At 36.1% G+C, this 22,498-nt stretch overlaps 1 protein-coding gene across 2 annotated transcripts in view; it reads left to right on the top strand.

Moving 5' to 3' along the window:
• Eya4 (EYA transcriptional coactivator and phosphatase 4) overlaps positions 1-22,498 on the top strand; it is a 232,673-nt gene that overhangs the window by 98,052 nt on the left and 112,123 nt on the right. For both annotated transcript variants that reach the window (XM_028777356.1, XM_028777357.1), the window contains one exon: positions 15,056-15,105. In XM_028777356.1, coding sequence (XP_028633189.1) covers positions 15,056-15,105 — 50 coding nt within the window. The remainder of the gene's footprint in view (positions 1-15,055; positions 15,106-22,498) is intronic.

Genomic DNA, 22,498 nt, shown 5'->3' with positions numbered 1-22,498 from the left:
TCTGTCTTCGTTCATTGATCCCTCCTTCCCTTTTCATCCCATTTTTGGGTTATAAGAACAGTCAGTAGGAGAGGGGCTGAGGTTTCTGGATGGCAGCTTGATTGCAAGAGGGAGAGAACAAATGTCAGACTTATTCTGGCTTAGCCGTTTCCATTTTCTTGTTACATTGAATTATTCTAGACTGTAGGAATACTCATACAGTTGAGTAAAGGAATCACCGAGTATCTCTATGATCTGTGTATTAGTTATGACTCCCACTTTCATGAACAAATATATGAAACGAAACTAAAGAAAGGTATTCCAGCTTTTGATTGGCTAAAATTTCAGAACCCATGGGCCAAACCAATTCTTTGTCTCTGAAGCTGCTCTGTCAGATGTTTTCTGCCACAGTGGCAGAAAATATAGTTAATGCAGGAAAATGACTGTGTATGAGGGACTAATCAATGAGATGACTGAGTGTATACTGTTATGTCTTGCCCTACTGCTGTGATTTGTTAATTTCTATGTGAATAGCAGGCTTCCTTGTACTGTCTCATCTCTAAGAATTCACTAGTCTTGGGAAGGGTTGTGCCTACTCAGTCATGGAGACCACCAGTACAAGAACATCAGAATGTAGAAAATAAGGATATATTTAATACTATGAAAACAGTTAAAATAAGGTTTTATGGCTGAGGGAATCAAGAGAGACAAGCATATTTGAGACAGAGTTTGAAGGTCACAGTCACTAATTCTGAAGATGCAATTAGGTGTAGACGTATAGAGAGAACCCAGTAACTCTGCTTGCAGACTTTATATGTGTGGGAAAGATTGTGCACTGCAACTAGGCCCAATAGAGAAACACCAAAGGCCAGGCACTGAGACTGTTAGAGTTGAGATGGATGTGAGATATTGATGTAGAGGTATGAATTAAACAGGAAGATGTGAGAGGGTAGATCTCTGGTAGTTATAAAAATTATGGAGTCTACAATCTGTAGACACAATATTGAATATGTAAGACAATAATAATTATCTAAATAAGTGTGACATTTCAATGACTTGGAGCAGTTAAGGCGCCGCCAATAATCCCACCCCCAAACCTGTTTTATTCTTCAAAATTATCACGTTTTCCCAATATCTGTTGAGTGTGTCAGTCTTAAAATGCAAAGGTGTTTAAACAAACAGTGAATATAATCTTCACCTTGATACCATATGCTGTTTGTTACATAGTAGCATACTGATGGCTCTCTAAAAGTTTATGTATAGGTAGGTTTCCATCTTGAGTTTATATCCTGTAGACCTCACATTAACACCTGCCTGAGGAAAGCAGGGTCGCTTGTGGTTTCTATCTAGTTTTTATATACACAATCATTGCACAGCTAGCAATTATGGATGGTATTTGTACTTGGATCAAGCTTCAGTCATTTTCTTTCTGTCATCATTTTGTAATTGCTGTCAAAATTATGTGACTATAGGTCTCCCCTGTTTTTCCATGACAGCGGTCCTATCTTAATCTCTCAGCTTCAAGTATCTTTTCTTAAAATTATCTAGGACTGTATCTCATAGTTAATTGTGAAATGCTACAAAAGGCCTTGAAGATATTTCATCATTTTAGAGTGGAAAGACATCAGATAACGCAAAAGGGGGTGTGGCAAAAAGTGAGGAAGACAAGAAGTGTATCAAATGCGTGAGCATCAACAGTTTCCTGCAAGTTATGGACACTGAGCAGCAAAGGGGATAATAAATGGGGTATGCCAGGAAGCTGCAGTAACTGATCTTTCTTTCTTTTCTTTTTCGTTTTCTTTTTGTTTGTCTATTCAAAGCAAAGTTTGTTGAGATATCGCTCAAACCTAACAGGTGCCATGATTGGCGAGACCTAATTCTACTTTGCATATTCCTTTGAAGGAAAGTCACATATTTGACAAATGCCAGGTGGCACTCATACTGTGCAAGCCACTACGTGTAAAGGACCAGCTGTCAGCAGTTTGTAATATTTTTACTCTTATCTAATGTGCGGCAAACCTTCACCCTCTCAGATAGAATCTGAAGGGCAATATAATTTTGGGAGATCAGCACAGCAGTTTCATACTATAAAATATAATGGAAAGCAAACTAATTTTTTTACCAGTAAGATGGCCCCACTGCTTTTTTCTTTAACTGGGGCAACTTTAGTATCTCACTTGTCCCTACAATCTCATTATAATTACCAGCATTGATTGTGAACTAGATATAATTTTAAATAAGGTAATGAAAAAGAAACATTTACACGAAACATTTGGTAAATGAAATCTTCAACAATCTATTGTTTACATTGGAAAACTAAATAGGCTCCCACTAGTGGTCCTGATGAAAACCACCATTTCGTAGGAGGGAAACTAACACTTGTAAAAAATGTGATGTATTTGTTTCCGCCCATGCTCTAGCTACTGTGTTGGATGGAGAAGAGTGTTGCAATACATGCTCTTCACAAAGTGTTAACAAAACTCTAATGCTGTTTTCTTTTTTGGATATCATGGCATAAATAAAGGCAGACCACTCACTTTAGTAAGCCATGATACAAACAAATAAGATTTATAGTTATTTGGATTCATTAAGAAGACAAACTGAACAAACATTCATTTTTACATCAGTGTTCATAGAGGTTTGAGTCCACTTGCATGTGATTAAGAAAAAAATGACAAACCACCCATCTTTCCTTAATGTACAGAGAGCTCACTTTATCCTTCTTAGAGTTTTAGGCGTGGATGAGTGAGTCCCTATTGTATCAGCAACAGACAAATATTTTGCTCCAATGAATGCTACTGCAGCCATAAACATACAGTAAATATTGAATGACTTAAAATTCCTTAAGAAAGCAGATGTCTCCAAAGCATATTTTCTGGTATTTAAAAATATAATTCCTTGAGAAGATTTGGATATAAGATATTGTTTTTAGTGATCCAAAACATACTAAGCAGGAAGACTTGTCCTCGTCGATGTAAGTTCTCTGGTACTCCCACAGAACAGACATTTTTTCATGAACTTGAATACAATTAGTCATCTCTCCATCATTTAAGCGTTACCATGACACAAGTCTGGAGGCTACAGTTGAAAGATGTTCCCTTAGCTTGTCCATCTCTGCAGCTACAGCAGAAGCAGCGGCATTAGTTGGTAGACAGCGCCAACTTAGTTGCTGAAGCTCTGTGGTTTCTGTCTCCAAGTCCCAGAGTTAAAATAGGGAAATGTCTTTTATCAGCTCCTCCCCGGAGAATGAGAATCTATAAAAGTGATTCCAGGCTACAGTTTATTTAGATGAGCCATTTACTCCCATCCTACAGGCCACGGAATCATTCAACACCTAGATGAAAATATCAAGAAAAAAAAAAACAACAAGAGGAAAATCAATTATCTGAGAATTACATAAACAAATTGAAGGCAGTAATTCCCTCAATGCTTATAAAGGCTAGGCTGAAATTTACAAAGAACTCAGGATGTGAATTTATCTTTGTTTTTAGTTACATTTTTAAAGGGATGAGTTGTATTTTTAAATGGTGAGATACATTTTTAAAGAGGTGAGGTACATTTTTAAAGACATGTTACTTTCTACAAAGAAAATAGTGATCTGGCAAACTCTTAAGAAAAAAAAAGGAAGACCAGTTCTCAATAATAAACTTGTCTAGAATTCAGCTGTTCCTGACCTGTTTCTGTTCCACTACAATTTAATGTATGCCTTCTTGTTTGTAAATATGAACAGGTTTTATCTTAGAAAAAATCATACATTTGAAGGATGATCCTTTACACATAATCCTAATTGCACAAGCTTCTTCTGCCTTTAATGAACAAGCAATAAAAGTGAGTTAAATAAGAATGAAATTATTCTCCCTTTTTGTGCCTTGTGTGCTAAAAGGGAAAGAACACTTTGAGTGTGAGAACTGGATAGAATAACAAAACTGAACTGTCACAAGATCTGCCCTCCTATTGAAAACAAACCCAAATGCAAAGTAAGTTGGAAACTATAAAGAATGTCACCCTAATTGAGGTTATCTTTCCACAAACTATGTTGCTTTAAGAAAAATTTCAAATGAAATCTGCTGTTTGGAGAAACTAATACAGGGTTTTAATTCTGTGAGACACACAACAATGGGCTGTGAATGTGTCCTATGACAGCAGGTAGACAGAGCCTGGGGACTCCACCAAGTTGTGTGGCTTTGTCAAAGTAATTTCAGATAAATGCTGCACATCAGGTCTTATAGGGCTCTTGGAGCTGTGATGGGCTCAGCCTCAGCCTCAGCCAGCAAGTTATCTTACTATAACACAGAAGGGTGTGGAAAGCCAGCATCCTGAGCCAAGTGTGTGGTGTCCCCAGGCCTCTGTCTAGTTAACCTACATGGAGGCACTGTTCAGGAAGCCAGAAGGTTCGTGCCTCAGGAAAGTATTTTTAAGGCTACCTGAATGTTGACCAGGGACTATAAACGTCTCAGTGTGCTGTAATTCTGGGGCTGGGCTTCATTTTCCTGACACTGCAGAATGGAATTTATTGGCTGTTGAACTTCACACACACACATGCACAAAACTCACTTCCAGATACAATTGGAATCTGTTTCAGGAGTTTGGAACTCGAGGTAAGTTATAGTTAGCTTTCGACAGAAGCCTTATCCATGCTGTTATTGTGTGCCACAGCTAGACCTGCATTTAACTTGTGGCACTTCCTTTTCTGAGCAGATTTTTTTTTAAAATTAAGACGAATATGTTTAGAGTAAACATGATAGAATAAATATGTCTAGAAATTGGGCAAGGAAGTTTATTTGAGAAAAATTCTTAATCTGCCCATAGTTCAAATAGAAAATAGAATTTGTCTTTGTTTACTCTAAAAACTCTAATTACATTAATGGTGGAAGGTAAGGTAAGGCAGGTAAGGTGATAATTGATAAGAGGTTCTACCATTAATGTGAAACTGTAACAGACAACTTAAGACTTCCCTTAACAGTTGCAGTTTACAAGATTTTAAAATCTATCCCTTGTCACTTAAATGGAAGACTTCATTTTCTAGGTAACTTGTTTTGGAATCTGAAGAGGAGTTTTGCCTTTCATGAGATCTGAGGTGTGTTCATCTTAATAATCATCACTTTGTAATACTTAAAAGGATGGATGCTTTCTTCTATTGATATTTTATTTTATGTATCTATCTGGAACTACATTATAAGAACAAATTTAACTTCTAAAGTCTTAAAATATTTTATTGTTTATTTCCCTATATTTGGAAATAAAATTCAGACAGTGTGTACTTTGATTTAAAACCTTGATGTAGAAACCTTTGAAATACTTCGTCTTAAATCACTTAAACACAACCTTAGGTTTGTAGGCCACAAGATGAAAAGAACATCAACTGCTGTTTGCTGTATTAAGGGCATAAGAGGTGGTGAATTAGCACAATGAGAGAGCAAAGATTTGTTTGATGACAACTAAGGAAGGTGTGCTGTTGGTGTACTCATTTACTCCTTCCATACACACACACACACACACATACACACACAAACACACACATATACACATACACACACACATACACACACATACATTCGTACATACATACATACATACATACATACACATACTTACACACAGAGAGACATACACACACAGAAACATGCATACACCACTCACACACCACTCACACACACACATACTCTCACACACACATACACACAGATACACACACAGACACACACACACACACATAGTCATACAGATAGACACACATGCATACTGACACACACAGACACACGTACATACACATACTCATACAGACACACAAACATACACAGACACACACACACAGACACACACCATAAAACATAGTTCAAGAGGAGAAAATGTTCCCTGGTTCTAAGTATCTGTGAAAACTGATTGACTGCCAAAGTTAGAGTGTTTAGGGACTGTCAAGGTGAGAGGGAGAAAAAAATTAGCAAAGCTAGTGATCTTTCTCACATGGTCTGCACTGGGATCCACTGAGCTGCTCACACTGACCCTGCCTGTCTCCTGCTTCTCTCTGAACTGAAATTACTATTTTCCAAAAGATTAGCATTATTTTGATTTTTATCTTGTAATAAACGTTTACTAAACTACTGAAATATGCTTATTAAAATGATTCCAAAAAGCAAATATCAATAGGTATACACAGGACTTTGTGTTATAACTTCTTTGGTTATAAGTTCTTAAGGGGCAAAGGAGAATGGGACTCCCTGATCTTTTTTTTTCTCTATTTTGAATTTTCTCTCCCCTCCTCCACATTCTTTATAAATGTTCCTGGAATCTTTTAAAATCGAACAGCATAACTCTGGAGCAAAGTGCCACCACACAGAAAGGAAAGGGTTCTCTGTGCAGAGTCCAGGGGCAGCCACACCATTTACTTTAGGGAAACAGGGCAAGGCAATTTTAAAAGTAATATAGCTGTTGGAGAAATACAAAAGCCAGATGACTTCAGGAGTGTGCACAGAGAGAAGCAGATAAAATGTGCTTCGACCCAGATCTCAGAAAGCTGTTTTAACTGAGGTCAAATAGTAAACAATTGTAAGTGTATCTTAATTATTTATTAGGTTTACCTAGAATGAGACCTGCACAACAGTTAGACCCAATCAGTCATTCTGCTGTGTGGATGTGTTGTCCAGTGAGGAGGGAGTCTATACCCATGTATTTAGGAACAACAAATATTTAGAGTGAGAAAAAATTGTGACAGTAACTGACTGAATACCACTCCATTAATCTAAGTAGCTTCCACTTGTAAAGGTTTTTATAGCAAGCTAATTAAATATTACTTCAAGTTCTCTCTTCTGGTACCCTAGTTACATGTGTGATATTTGTGTTTTGTGGATCTTTTTCCTTTTAGGCTCTTTGCTGGCAGGTAATTAAAATTGTTACTTTAGTTTGATAGAAAAACAATTCAAAAAGAAAACATGTTATCTGTGGTTTTTAGAATGTATATTATACTATCATCTGTGTTGTATTAGTTCTGTCAATGAGGAATTTCATTTTTAGATTAGTATTTAGGGAGAAAAGGTTTTGTTTTAAAATGACAATCGACATACAAGAAACATTTCATGAAAATTAGCCTAGAATAGATTCCAAAAAAATAGAACATTGTACAATATTGCAGAAAATGGGTTAAAATGTACCATACTGTTAGTACATGCTTTTTGTGTGTTATAAATTTAAATCTAAGGAATCATTCTACATTTTTAGAATGCTTTTAAATAGCCATTTTAATAGATCAAGAATATAAAATTTAAAACTACAAGATTCTTTATGTATATATTTTTGCGTCAATGTGTTGTACAATAATACTTGCATGAATATAAATAAATTTATCAAATTACAATTTAATATTGCCTTTACATTTTTGTTTGCATTATACAAGCTTGTTTTAAATGTTAAAGGATATCCTAGTTGGTATCAGAGTAATGATGTTTCTATTTGCTACATTAAGAGGGCTTTCAAAGGTATGATTTAAAAATGTGGTTTTTCAGAATTCACAAAAGAGAGAGGAGAAGAAGGGGGAGGAGAAGAGAGGAAGAGAGAGAGATTTGCATATAGATTCAACAATGTTATCATTATTCCCAACAGGAACTATCTCTCCAGCGAGCTGTTCATTTTGAGAAGGCCAGTTATCAGTTACACATAATAGCCAAGTGATGTTAGTTGAACTAGAGCATTTTACACAGTAACTGATATTTACACTTTAAAATGGGATGTGTGATCTGTGCCCATGACCAAACTCTTCTGGGGCTTTGCGACTAAGACGAGCTGACTCTGTTAAGCGTGAGAGGGCTGAGTTGCTTGGGTCCTGTTGTTCTTGGCAGGTTGTGATAAATGAGAGAGTTTTTCTTAACCTCGTGGCCATAACATTCCAATATCTTGAAAGGGTGCTGCGTTGTGGTGTAGAAGACGTTGCGAAAACATTGCCGAGTTTTCTCTACTTAGGGGTTGAGGATAAATTATTGAGATTATTTTAAAACATTAATTCAGAGAAATCATATTTTCTCTTCCACAGAGGGGAACCTAGCAACAAAGATGCTGATATGCAAAAGTGTGTGTGTGGGGGGATTATTCTTGCCTATTTCCTTGTGATTGCTCAGTACGATGAGCTATACTTCTTTGTTTGCAGCAGATTCAACCAAATTTGTATTGTGTTCATTACACAGCACTTCACAATTCAGGCAGAATATACCATCCTGATTGTTTGTGATAATAAAGTGTACCTTTTCCACGATACTCTGGACTTTAAAAATTAATGAGTAACTGTCAATAAAAGACAAAACAAAAAAGAAAAAAAACAAGAAACAGGAAGAGGACATGATTTTGATATTTATTGTGCATATTTGTAAAGAGAAAACAAGTCCATCTTAAAACACTTATCTGCAGTATTTTATGTAAGCTCTTAAAAATGGAGGACCTAGTCTTGTTTCCACACTAGGGGAAGGGGTGCAGGACAGGAACTTTCCCCCCAAGCTGTAATACAATACGTTATGGCATCTCTCAATTCCTCTTGTGGCATTTTAAGTTCTGAGTTACCTTTGCCCTGTTGGGTGATAATGAAACAACATACCATTGGGAGGGGTTGAAATATTTCTAAATAATTCATAGAGCATGTGGTATTTCTGGCAGATGACAAAGGACTATGGCATAGCCAAGGAGAAAATACATGTAGAATAACTGTAAGGGTTGATTTAATTTGACATCTGGTTCCATGCTTATGAACAGTACATAAATAATTATGCTTTATTTTCCTGTGCTATTGTAGTAAGTTATTTTTCAAGCACACAGCCTTGTGACAAGCTATCAAACAATTGGAAGGTTATTGTGGTGGTGGTTGTTGATCGAGAGTTATAGACCTAGGATTTTTTCCACTTAAACATAATTTCTCCCTAGTGTGTGATTTTGTTTAACCTCCCTCTCCAAACCAAGGCCTCTACACTGAGCACCAGAAACAAATACTGCAGGGGAGGAAAAGCTTCCACTTTGTTATTTGTTCTGTCTTCGTGTGTGTGTGTGTGTGTGTGTGTGTGTGTGTGTGTTACTTTCATGCATCCATCTGTGTTCGTATGTATGTGGGCACATCTGTATGTGAAGTAAACAGCATGATGCACATACATGTACATGTAACACTACTGTTTTATAATCTTTATGCTTATTTTGTTCAATGTTGCATTTGGAATATTCATTTGTGGCATTGATATAGTACTTAAAGGAGATTAGGTCAGTTTTTCTTTGAAACAGATGCAACTTTGTGCTATGGATTGAGAACAAGTCACATAATAGTTGCTATTTCAGGAAGTATAATTTTCACTATTTCAGAATATAAAAAAATAGGACAATTACTGTTCTGCGGTATTAGGCTATTCTTCAATTTTATTCTACCCAGTCATAAAAGAGACTTTGTAAAGTATACACATATACACGACATCTTGATTTACAATGTCCTTTAAAGTATCATTTGTTCAGTCAGATCCACACTTAGAACATTCATGTTTGAAACTGAAGTAAAGCTAACAAGTTTAAAGTGTTGCTGACAGTAATTTCTACCTTATTCTCTGTATTTAAAGAGTTTTGAATAGAAAAGTTTACATTTTCATAGATTTGGAACAAAGTCTCTTCCACCACCTCCCACAAGGATACAAATAGTAAGCTGTCCATGATATTAAGAAACTTTCAGTTTTGTTGTTTTTGTCTGAGATTTACAGTTTCAGAATTGATCTTTAATTTTCTCTGTAGGAAAAGTTATGAGATGTAAGGTTGACTTGAAAACATTAAATTTTGAAAAATGGCCTCTCTAAAATATCATTTTCCTTAACTTATATGTTATTGTGAATGTTTCAGGAACCTTAAATAGCAAGATAAAATAGGAAATAACTGTGGTAATTGATTCCAGCTTTTTGAAAAGACGATTAGTAATATCAAAAAAAGTCATTCTTATTTATGCACTTTCTTAGGAGTTGCCTCTGCTTTCTCTCAAAAGATTGTGTTCTCAAGGCACCTAGTGGTTAGAAAACATGAGGAAAATGTGTAGTTTGATATTTAGAATTTACAATGCTTGTCATAATAGAAAAATTCTAAGAATTATATTTTCTAGATTTTAAAATCTCATATTCTCTAGAACTTATTTTATATTATTCTTATATTACTTAAGTAAGTGCAGCCCAACAGTTTTGAACAATAAATTGTATTTGAAATAGGAAGATAAATGGTGATTGTTTGACTAAAATAATATTGGCCTGCTTTCTCTGTCCAATTACTTTTCTTTGTTTTCTTCTGTGCTCTCATCTCCACTGGCTTCGTTTTCCTTGTTTCTCACTAACATGTTCCTCATCCATCACGTCTTGTAGATCACATGAACCCCAAAGTCAGGCTCTTAATGTTCTAGGTCAAGGCTACTCAGTTGAAAACTGATGCAACCATATTTTAAATTTTCCAGTGGCTACGTGAGGCAAGGAGACATGAAGGCAAGTGTTTTATCAGCCCTAATACTTTTAAGATCTCATCTCATTCCCAACATAAACAATACAGTGATATTTTACTTTTTCTCATGAAGATTTAGATTTTTGAAGTCCAGTGTGTATTTATGCAGAGAATGGGTTAGTTTACTCCAACCATGATGTGAGTTCTAGGTAGCTAGCCTCCATGGCTGTGTTTCTTTGCTGGCCACTCTGCTGAGCTGCTGGAATCCTGTTCATCTCTGTGCATAGAGAGTAACTAGTGTTTCTCTGACTTTGTAACTAGTAAATAGTGTTTCTCTGTAGATGCTAGAAATACCAGGTAACCTTTGGAGACTCGTTTCTTTTTTATTATCTTGAATTTAAATGTTACCTGTCTGATTTTTTTAAAATCAGCTATTTCAGTAGCACAATGTAAAAGGTGTGCTTAAAGATTGATATACAGTAAGAAGTAACAAGTGTGCTCTTCTTTGGAAAGCGGTCCATGGAAATTTAATTTTAATGCAATGTGAGTCCACAGAGCAAAGTTTCAGTTGGATAAGATGGATGCTCTGTCATGCTGCTCAACATAGTGCTTACAGCTAACAACAGTCTGCTACCCATTTAAACACTTCCAAACAATGTTTGGTCTTATGTTGTGTTCTTAGCCCAAGCACACAAGTAGGATGAGAATTCTGGAGGTGACTGATATCTTCATAACACGTTATGATGATGACATCACAGTTATGTTCTTATCACAGACTCATAAAAGTGTGTACATTAAATTAGTACACCTTTCTGTATTTCAGCCACACCTAGGAAAGAAAGAAAAAAAGAAGGGAGAAAGAAGAGCGGGAAGGAGGAGGGAGGGAGGGAAGAAGGGAGAGAGGGAAAGAGGGAGGAAGGGAGGAAGGGAAGAAGGGTGGAAGGGAGGGGAAGAAGGGAGAGAGGGAGGGAGGGAGGGAGGGAAATTTAAAAAATAAAAACAACTTGCAAACACAGCATAGGAGAGGACAGGCTTAATATATACCCTTTAGTTTTGTTTCCTAGCAAGTTAAAGTTAATGCTGGAATTTGGGCAAGTTGTCTAACTAATGTGCAACTTGGCTCTTTTATTTTCTTCTCTTTCTCCTTCCTTTTCTATCTATGTATCTATATATCTATGCATCTTTCTTTCTTTCTTTCTTCTTTCTTTCTTTTGTTCTTTCTTTCTATGTGCCTATCTATGTATCATTCTTTTCTTCTTCCAATGTATCTATTTACCTGTGTATATGTATGTATATATGTATGTATGTATGTATGTATCTATCTATCTATCTATCTATTCATCTATCTATGTATCTTTCTTTCTATCTATGTATCTATGTACTTATGTATGTATATATGTATGTATGTATGTATGTATGTATGTACTTCTTCTGGAAGGGAACATACTCTCTTCCAGAACATGCATGTGTCAGAAGATGCGTTGAATGTGTCCAAGGCAGGTGTATCCCACCATCAAGGAATGTAATAAACTTAGTAAATGTTTTAAGTTTTCTAAAGTTTTGTTTAACTTTTTCACTATTGATTAAAATATCAGATAGGGGCTGGGCACAGTAGAGCAGTTGCCTGGAATGTACCCAGTTGCAGTTTACTCTGCAGTTACTCTGCAGGTGAAGATAAATGAATAAATAAGCAAGCAGAAATTAGATGCCACCATGAAGTAGAAAGGGTTTGGACTTTGGTATAGCTGAAGATTTTCAAGGACAGGCACAATTTTCAGATCACATTAATATTTCTGTGAACTGCAATATCTAGTCAGTATTATTCAGAAATGTCTGTACAAAACGCCTTTCATTTTTCCCCCTTGGCTCCTATTTCAGCTTGGGTCTTAGCTATCCTCACTGCTAAGCTGCTGACTCACTTACTAATAAACAAGCATCTTCTCTGCTATAGTGAATGACTACTTTCTGCCCTTCAGCATCCACTGTGTCCCTTTCCACCTACCTTCTAGGCTGTACCCATTCCAAATGTATGTTAGAGCTTTTCAGCAGTCTGCACCACCTGAAGATAAATTTCTAAGGTTTTTTTTTTTTTTTTTACCTGGTATAGGGGCATTATCACATGATTTGCTTGGCAAACTACGTGTTGGTAGAATACCTTCTTTGGGGTTCATAGAGTTGTTTTGTTTACAGCCTCAAATGTTCAATTCAGAGGTCAGTTCATTTTCTTCTTTTCTCATCTCCTTATGGCAGAGTTAGTTTGTCCCCTACATACTTACTATACACTTGCTCAATTCTTATACAGTTCTTACTCAGCCTAAAGACTATTTTTCCCTCATGAGCTAAATGGATCTAATATTAATAACCATTGAAGTGGAAACATAACTCTAATAATGGCTAAAGTATAGCTGATTCCTTCTTATAAGTATAAGTTGTAAGCCTAAAAACTAGCCTGCATACTAGTTACAAGAGTGTGAGTCTCCACTGATTGGGTTCTAAGGATTCTTCAGTCAGTCCCAAAGTTGCCCTCTTGAGGAAAGTGACATGCACTTTAGAATGATTTCTGTGTGGTCATCTGGTAGTTCTTTACAGGTGCTAGTAGAGAAAAAATATCAGTGGAACAGGAAATCTGTATCATGATGTCTTTCTGTTTAGTTCTTACTTTATATTTATAAAGATATCAAAGACTTAATATGTTTAAATACTCATTTATTTTTTAAGAAACTAAATACTCATTTGCGTTTTAGAAAAAAATAACTTTACCAACCAAGTGTGTTCTTTGATATCTCATACATGTATATGTGTCCCCATTGGTCTAATGCCCAACCTTCCTTATCTCCCACCCGACTTTCAACTACTGGGATGTCAAATGTCATCCTCAAGGAGAGCAGAAGATGCTTACTGGGTCTGCCCAAGACCTGCTCTGACAAAGATCATGGATGGGAAAAGGGATCATGGGGCCCTAACTCTCCCTGATGGTCTGTTACTTACTGATATGTCCTCAGAAAGGAAGAAGCATTGTCTTTATTTACAAATCCAGTAGAAACCAGGCTTTGATCCACAGTTCCAAACCCGGTGTCATAGAGATAGCTCTGGAAAAGATTCTTTTTTTTCCTTTCTCCCCATGTGTGTTTTCCTCTCCTTAATTATTGTGAAAATGGTTTTTCTCTTCTCTTCTTCCCAGTGTTGAAGTCACTTCAAGGACAGAATTATAGTTTCTCTGCTGGTAGTCGGTGTTATTTTCATAAACAGAAAGAAAAATAGAGGCATATGAAAAATAGAGGCATATAGAGCTGATAAATTAAATGGTTGGTTTCCCAGACAATGGATTCACAAATATGACTAGGCTGAAAAACAAAGCAATTTTTCCAGATAACAAAAATGACTAGTCTAAGAACTGAAGCAAAAGCCACTGATATTTGAAGGTGATATTTGAAGGACTGGAGTGTTTAATTTTGACCATTCTTCTGAGTCAACAGAAGAGGAGAGTTATATTGTGAGCTGGAAATCAGTAGTGGTTCTTTAAAATTCAAAATGTCTTTTTCAGGGGGAAATATTTATTTTGCAGTGGACATGACTCAAATGTAAGCATGCTTTACATTGACTAAACAGACATTCTCTTCCCGACTCCAGGCTGCATACTTATGGTTAAAACTTCATGATTCTGTAGGTTGCCCAGAAGTGCTTCTTTAATGCACACATCTACAATATGTGACATGAGAACGTATGTTGTATGTTCCTACTATGAACTGAAGAGTTTCTGAAGAGTCTGCTGCACATACAACACTCATATAAGACCACAGTAATGAAGTGGGTAGAGTACCATATGCCTGTAATCACAGCATTTAGCTGATTGAGGCAGGGAATAAAAAAGTTCAAGCCATCTTGGGCTCCATGAGACACTGTCTTAGAAACCATTCCCACACAAACCAATAGAAATCAGACAGTTATCTGTTCTTCAGGTTAAATGGAAAAGACCATAGATTTGTGTTTTCTCTTACTTGTAGAAGGTGGCCTGAGTACTTCTACATAGAAGTGGGTGGCAACTCCCAGAAGGAAACGCTATTTTTCATTCCTTGCCTATATTACGGGTTAAAAACCTGAAAATTAATCTGGAGTTTATGCATGACACTGCAAACCAGTGTGGAAAGTCGACAATGTTCAAACTTAATTGACATGCTGAGAATGTATCAAATGATCAGTCAGGATTGAGATGATAGAAATTTAATATAGCAACAATATCATTCGTGCTTTTATTGATGTTGTTTTTGTTGTTGATACGTGCTTTAGTAGGAGACAGAAGCTACTCCGCCGGCATAACATTCTTACTGGACTAAGAACAGTGAGACTTTCTAGTTTCTGACTGGGGAACTTGTTTCTTTGGTTTCTTTGTTCTTCTGGTCCATGGCCATTTTAAGCACATATTTTACAGAGTGATGGAGCCTGTGGAAGTACATTTGGCAGCTGTTCCTGTGACAATAATGAGATGTAGTATGTAGCGCTGTGCACTATTGCTATATAGAATGTGGGGAATAGTATACAGAGATGTTAGTGGGCAGAGCCAAGCCAGAGCCACTTTGTATTTAAAGAGTGACCCTGAGGGAAGAAGTTGTATTCTCATAAGAGAATAACTAGTTTTCTCTTCCTACAGGTAAAGAAAACGTGCCCAGAAACAGATGTTTCAGAAGCTCAGAATTCCAGGTACAGTAATAAAAATCAATATTTCATTAAGAAAAAATTGCAGTTTTGGAAAGCTATCAAGTTGTTGTACTCTATACCTGATGTGATAGAGATAGAAACACTGACATTTTCAAGGAATAGATGGAAGAATAGATGGATGGATGGATAGATAGATAGATAGATAGATAGATAGTATATCTGGCAAGGGTATTATTAATCATAAAGTTCATTTTTAAAAGAGCAAGATTGAAGACAACTTCAAAGAATAATACAAGAATCTCTAGCAACACTTCAAAATTTTTCCATGGATATTATTTTAAAACCTTCATTTTAATACATTTTTATAAAGTGTTTATTTCCGTAATTGTACTTGATACTGAACAATCACTGAATCTATTTTTATTAAACTTCATATTTTTCTTTCTAATGAAATGTGACTGCATTTTGAGAATACTAACAAATTAAAAATCTCAAAATCAACTTAACATTCTAGTTATTATTTAGGGGAATTGGTAGAAGAGATGAACTAAAATTGTTACTCCCTTCATATAAGAATTTAATAGCATTTAGTTGTTTGTGGTTGGACCAGACAGATCTGCTCTAAGCCTGTGTATTATCCACTGTTTTCATTTCAAAATCCAGGATTTAGTTTTAAACGGACAAGTCAAAATGTTTATGAATATCATGACAATGAAAAGCACACATCCTTACCATGCTAAATGTATGATTGCTCTATGTTATTAAGACACTGATTATTATGACATGTGTACTGGTGTACTGTGCCTTTTTCTGCACAGGAATAGTGATACCAGAGCAATTCAGATCTCATAAAACTGCTAATACTCCCATGCTTTCCTTTTGAAGAGTCAATGTACATCATAGACCATCTATTTACCAGTCAAGTTATTCTTGTGTGGTAGGATATTCCTGTAATTGATTCTTCTACATATTAAATGATTGCATGTATACTTTTTCTTTAGGTAATTTAAAAGCATATATAATGATACAGAATTATTGATACCTGGCCTTCTGTTTTTAAAATTACTTGTCAAAATAGAGTTGAATAACTTTTGTGTATTAAGGTCTTACGAGGTGGACTAATCATCAAATTTTTGCCTAAAAAGCAACATAATCTACAATGTATGAGGAGGAGAGAGAGCTCCAGAGCCTGCTCCTGGGACATTTCCTAATAATTTCACTGCATCTATGATTAATAAACTTATGATTTAATTAATGAGATTTATATAAGTAAATGAATAATTTTGTAGGCAACATATGTGAGGCAGCAAGCTGGAAAATGGCAAGATAATTATCTTTATTATGAACATTTCATATCAAATATTTTGTACCCTATTCTATTCAGAATCTTTTGATATACTACCATCAAGTATACTTTAAGTGAGCAGAAAGCTACAGCAACAATCTACTCTTGGTTACTAATGGTATAACTGAGTTAGAAAAGAAAGATACAATTGCAAAGCTTAATGATCTTAGTCCTAGAACTCTTTTCTGTTTGAAAAATTTCTGCCTGTGTGGTGATGAAAATATGATCTTAAGGTAGGTGTAGCTCAGTGACAAGAGACTTATGATAACACGCTTGGGACTCTAGGTTTGAATCCAACATTGCAAAAGATAGAAAGAAGGAAAAGAAAGAAAGAAAGAAAGAAAGAAAGAAAGAAAGAAAGAAAGAAAGAAAGGAAGGAAGGAAGGAAGGAAGGAAGGAAGGAAGGAAGGAAGAAAAGGAAAAGAGAGAGAGAAAGAAAGAAAAAAACAGAAAGAATAATTTTTCTTTTAAGATGAATAATTACAGGTTTTAAAAATTGTTTAAAATATGTTCTATTATTTAATATTATACAGCTTTGTAAATTAAAAGGGTTTGGGTTCTTTAGAACTCACAATTGTTTGCCATGAGTTAGCTATTTCTTAAAATTACTCATAAAATGAGTAAATTGGGAATTCAGTTTTCTAAGAACAATAAACCTTTAAAAAACTGAAAACAAATAAAAGAAACAAATCTTAGTGCAACCCATGATATAAAGACCTTCTGGATGACCTAGAGACATTTTCAACTCAAGATGCTAGACATTTATTCATGGCTGATATTTCTCCTGGATGAGCACTACCCTGATGATACATACCCAGTGGTCATCAGCTTTGTTAGAAGTCTTAGGTCTAGGGGATGCCCAAATTGTCACTAAGGCACACACTCACACACACACACACACACACACACGGGGGGGGCTAGGGAAGAGAGGGGACGGGAGGGGAGCGGGGGAGGGGAGCGGGGGAGAGAAGGAGGGAGAGGGGAAAGGAGGGGGAAGGGGAGGGGTAGAGGGAGAGAGACAGAGACAAGACAGAAAGAAAGAGTGTTACTTTCATAGCATGCTATCTTCGGCTTAAAATTTTAGAGCATAGAATTTGGTAATAGTATTCTGAAGAAATCTAAGAGAATTGAACTCCATATGGAACAATGTATCAGCATAAAATGTACACCAGGGAAAACACTGCCTGACAAAATGTCGCCCTGCTTAGAGTCTAAAGCAAATGTCACTCATGTATTTAGCTAGCCTTATAGAGTGTTTATCTTGGGTTTGGAGTGATCAAAATAGATGCAGATGGGAAATGTTATTACAGTGGGGAAGTAATTAAATTGCATGTGGAGACTTAGTATTCTCAGAGTGATATATATGTATCAGCAAATTCTTTGTCTTGCTTGGCCTTAATTTCTCTTTTGGAAAGAAATGCTTTGGCTGCAGATGTAAGTGGTAGATTGGAAAAAAGAGAATTTATAAATGCATGCAGTGCAAAGTGAAGCAAATTTGGAAGCAAAGTTCCATGTGTATGCTAAGAGCCAGACATCACGGGCCGAACTTGCTGAGTCCTAAAACCATAAACTCAATGTCATAGGGAAACGGGTAGAATGTGCTTCACAGAAAAATGTATATTCCTTGAATATCTATCTGCCTGTGCCTTGCATCCTTCTCTGTTGGTCATCATGTCCAGAGTATGTTGTTCTTATGTTAACCATAAAATGGATGCATGAAATAAAGAACCTAAGTTTTTTATTCTCATGTATCATTATACTCTATGCTTAAGCTTCCTATTGGACAGGCACTTGACACAAACTGAAACATTATTTTAAAGCTGTTTTTCTCCTACAGTCATTGTGAATTCAGTTGTGTAAATTTGTGCCTCAGTCCAATCTCTTTGTTTATGTGATAGATAGCTCCTGGTCAAATGTTATTGTTTTGGTTTGGTTTTGGTTTTGCCAAATGTTTCCATGAATCTGTTTATAAAGAAAACACACACCCAAACAAATCTACACACACCTACACATACACACACACACACACACACACACAAACAACAATAAACCCCAAACAATAATAACAAAAGTTAAAATCTTCTACTTCTCTTTCCCTCTATTCCTGGTGGAGGAAGGAAATAATTTATCTCATTATTTAATTGTATTTGCTACAAATGTCTGAGAGGGCAACCATGTTTATCAGCCACTGTCATATGTGATACATTCCTTTTTATCATCTGCTCCAGCACTCCTTGCCCATTCTACTTTGAGACTCTGACTGGAAGAAGGTGTTTGCCAAGCAGAAGTCAGAGGCATAAGAGGAAATACAATTAAAACAAAGCATTTTTGTGCAGTGATTGTTACATTACTTAAGACATGGAGGAAATATAAATTTTGGTGAAATTGGGCTGACAAATAACCCCCAGGAAGAATTCCAGCTGCCTGCACATGGCAACCTGGTGTCACCCAGACCACATTACCATCTCAAAAATCCACTAAAGAGGCCCAAAGGGGTGTTGTTGATATTATTTTATAGAGGGGGTAAGATGAGAGAATATTAATATTTATAGTGAGTAAAGGAAGAGGGTGGAGTCCTCTGGGTAATAATCAGAATTGATTCTATTCCTCCTCATGTGTTTTAAAAAAAGTTTATTAAGAACTTAATGATTGCCTGACCTCAACAAAAACTTTGGTCTCTGTCTTCTTGACCTAGCTTCTGCTAATGGTGTGATTATTAGGAGAAATGAAAAATGAACAGCCAACTTTGAAGATGTGTTGAAATTCATTTCAGTTTAATCACTAATGTTTAAGCAGCCTCAATGAGTTTATTCAAAGACCACACACTTTTAAAAGTACTTAATTCATGTTTTTTTTTTTTAAAAAAAGATATATATGGAGACAGGGGCATGGGGAGGTGGTATGAGATGTGGAACAGTCAGGAGTTAGACCAGAAAGGGAATAAAATCTGGAGTTTAAAAAATAAATAAATAAAAATAATAATAAAGATATCTATGTTTATTTAGCAGCTCAGATATTTTTGTGTACAAGCCTAATAGATATCTCAAAATAATAAAATATGTACCTACACATTCACTACCTCAAAACTAATGCTGCCTGCAGTTTTAAAATTTTAATATGACAGCTCTAGCCTTAAAAGTATCCAAAAAGTAATTGATTTAGCAAAAAAAAGTTATAATGAAGAAACACATAACCATTTTTAATTAATTAATTAATTAATTAATTTAACATCCGAACCACAGTTCCTGTCCCTCCACTTCTCTTGTATCTCCCTCTTACCTCCCCTTTCCCCCAGATTTACTCCTTCATTTCCTCTTCATAAAAGAGCAGGTCTCCAAGAAACAACAGCCTGCCAGAACAAAAAAAGATATAATAGACAAGGAGAAAGCCCTCCTATTGACTAGTTAAGGCATTCCATTCTACACTTTCTTTTTTTTTTTTTTTTTTAGCTTGTAAAGCAACCTTATTCAGTGCTTCCAGGATTCTTAAATCTTTTTCTATATATAACATTTGCCTGTCCAAAAATTTAATGCTATATTGTTTTCTCAGCAGGGAAACCTGGTCAGCTTTCAGGAATCTTGCCCAGGATTTTACCATGTCAAATCAGCAGAGCATGTAGCAATTCCGTCTCTAACATGTATCTAAATTCATTATTAATAGGGTGCATTTCCTCATATCATGAAAACTTCAGACTATTATTGCAATAACCTATGTTTCTGTCATTCACACAATGTAGCTTTAAAGCTCATGTGACCATGAAAGTATTTCCAGTACATGGTTACATTGTTAGAATACGCTGTTTTTCAGAATTCAGAAAAATCAATAATTAGAACACAAAGCACTACAACCATCCTACATATTTAAACCACTTCTTTCCCATCATAAAGCAAACTTCTTCTGGATATGATAGATGACTGATGGATGGATAGAGATCCTAAGACTGAGGTTTAATTCCCTTGTGGTTTAGTTAACTCAAGTCATTATACAGCTTAATCCCTTCCTCTCTATCTGGGGAATGTTTTGTCTCATTTCAAAGTCTGACCTCATGTGGATTCTTCTCCATTCTCTTCATTATTTTGGCTGGTATTCACTGGAGGGTTTCTAATTCATTTTGCCTTTTCTGGGCTGCGTTGACAGATTCCTACAGGTGTGGATGCAGCTGGAGCCAGAGGAAGACAAATGATGTGCTCTGTCTTGTGGATCATTGTAGCCACAAGAGTCAGCATTTCTTGACTCTTTGGTCATGAAAGCAAACTGAGCAGATTTCTTAGAAAAGTGTCTATAAAATCCCTGGCTTTGATCGTAATTGAAGATTTAAATAAACTTCAAAACTCAGGTTTTTGTGTGTTTTTATCAAGTATATTGTCCACCAGTCAGTTCTTAAATTTCTTTGGAAGTGTCTCGTGAGTTATCTTCACTGGTCAGTGGAGTATAGAGTTAACTCTGTACTTGTTGCCTACTTTTTAGAATAAACCAGCAGTTCTCAACACCCTTGGAGGTCAAAGGTCTCCTTCACAGTGGTTCTCTAAGACCATCAGAAAACACAGATATTTACATTATGATTCACAAAAGTAGCAAAATTATAATTATGAAGTAGCATCAAAAATAATTTTACAGTTGGGTGTCATCAAAGTAGGAGGAACTGTATTAAAGGGGCTCAGCATTAGGAAGGTTTAGAACCATTGAATCGAACCTCCTGGAGTGGGTCTTCCAAGATTAAATGAGTAGGTGAGCACTACACTCATTTCTCGTGAAGTCTCGGATGTTTCATTGGTTTGCAGTAAGACTGATCTGTAAATCCACGGAAGAAGAGAGATGGTCTAAAATTCAACCTTTACTGTCAGTGTCTCAGCTCACGTACACATCAGTGCTCCATAGCTCTCAGACACTAAGTCTTATGCTTAGGTTTTTGGTTGTCCTTTCATTTTGGATCTTCTCGTGTATGTATTCTCTAACTGAAGTTCTCTGTCTGGATGCAAGTCACACAGCAGGGATAGTCTGAGAAAAAAACTATAGTGACACTGCTCCTTATGAAGCAGTGAAGTTTTATGAAGTTTTCCCATTTATCCTCCCAGTTATTAGAACTTCATTTTTTTAATGTGCTATAATTTCCTAAGGTAATAGAATGCTGCCAGAGAGGCATTATCACAAAGCACCATATCATAAATGTGGCTTTTAGAAGACACTGGAGCCCATAACCCACCAAGTATCCAGAACACCCTACTTCCCCTCCCAGAATTCACAGCTTCCTTCCTATTTATCAAACATCCATCTCCAAATTATCCACTCTCTGTCCTCATCTTATATAAAGAAAGTTGAAATGACAGGTCTTTCCCTGCTAGGTACAATTCTGGGGCTGATCATTCATTTTGCTAAGATGGAGAATTATTTCATATGCCAAGCATCTATGAACTGAGCTTTACAAAGTAGAGATTTCTCAAGACATATCTTTAAGTGACCTGACAGCCAAAGATGGATGTAGGAGCTACTTTCTTCCTACATCTCTTTTTGTAAACCTTTCCATCAGACTTCCTAAACCCACCTAAACTGAGTGGTTATTATACAATACACCAGTCTCCTGCTTTCCAAACCAGTCTGAATGTAAATTGTTCCCTCCATTTCCTGTAATTAATCTAGTTGCTAGATTGTCTGATTAGTGTACTCCATATTCTGGTTTAAATCATTTAACTTTCTGAAGGTAATTTTGTCAAAATTAAAATCTAGGTTTGGACTACATTTTTCTAATGAACTCTCAAAGACTCCTGGTGTTTAACATGAATACAAACAGCCAAAATTTAAAGTTGTGGTAAGACTTCTTACAATTATAAGGAGGTCACCAATGGTTTTCAGACCAGGTAACAACATGATTAAATTTGTGCTGTGGAAACAGATCGTCTGTGGCCCAGATGTTCAGAAGCAGGGATGCCAGCACCAAGACATGCTTAAGAAGACTGAGAGAAACTCAACCATTTGTGCTATTTGGGAAAGGCATTGGGCCCTACTTTTTCTCATAATTTAGTGCATTCTTCTCTCTTGATAAACTCGTACATGCACACAAACACACACACACACACACACGTGTGTATACTA

The sequence above is a fragment of the Grammomys surdaster genome, unplaced genomic scaffold, assembly GCF_004785775.1.
Source record: "Grammomys surdaster isolate TR1022 unplaced genomic scaffold, NIH_TR_1.0 280, whole genome shotgun sequence".
NCBI lineage: Eukaryota > Metazoa > Chordata > Mammalia > Rodentia > Muridae > Grammomys > Grammomys surdaster.
This window is presented reverse-complemented; position numbering and strand designations above follow the sequence as displayed.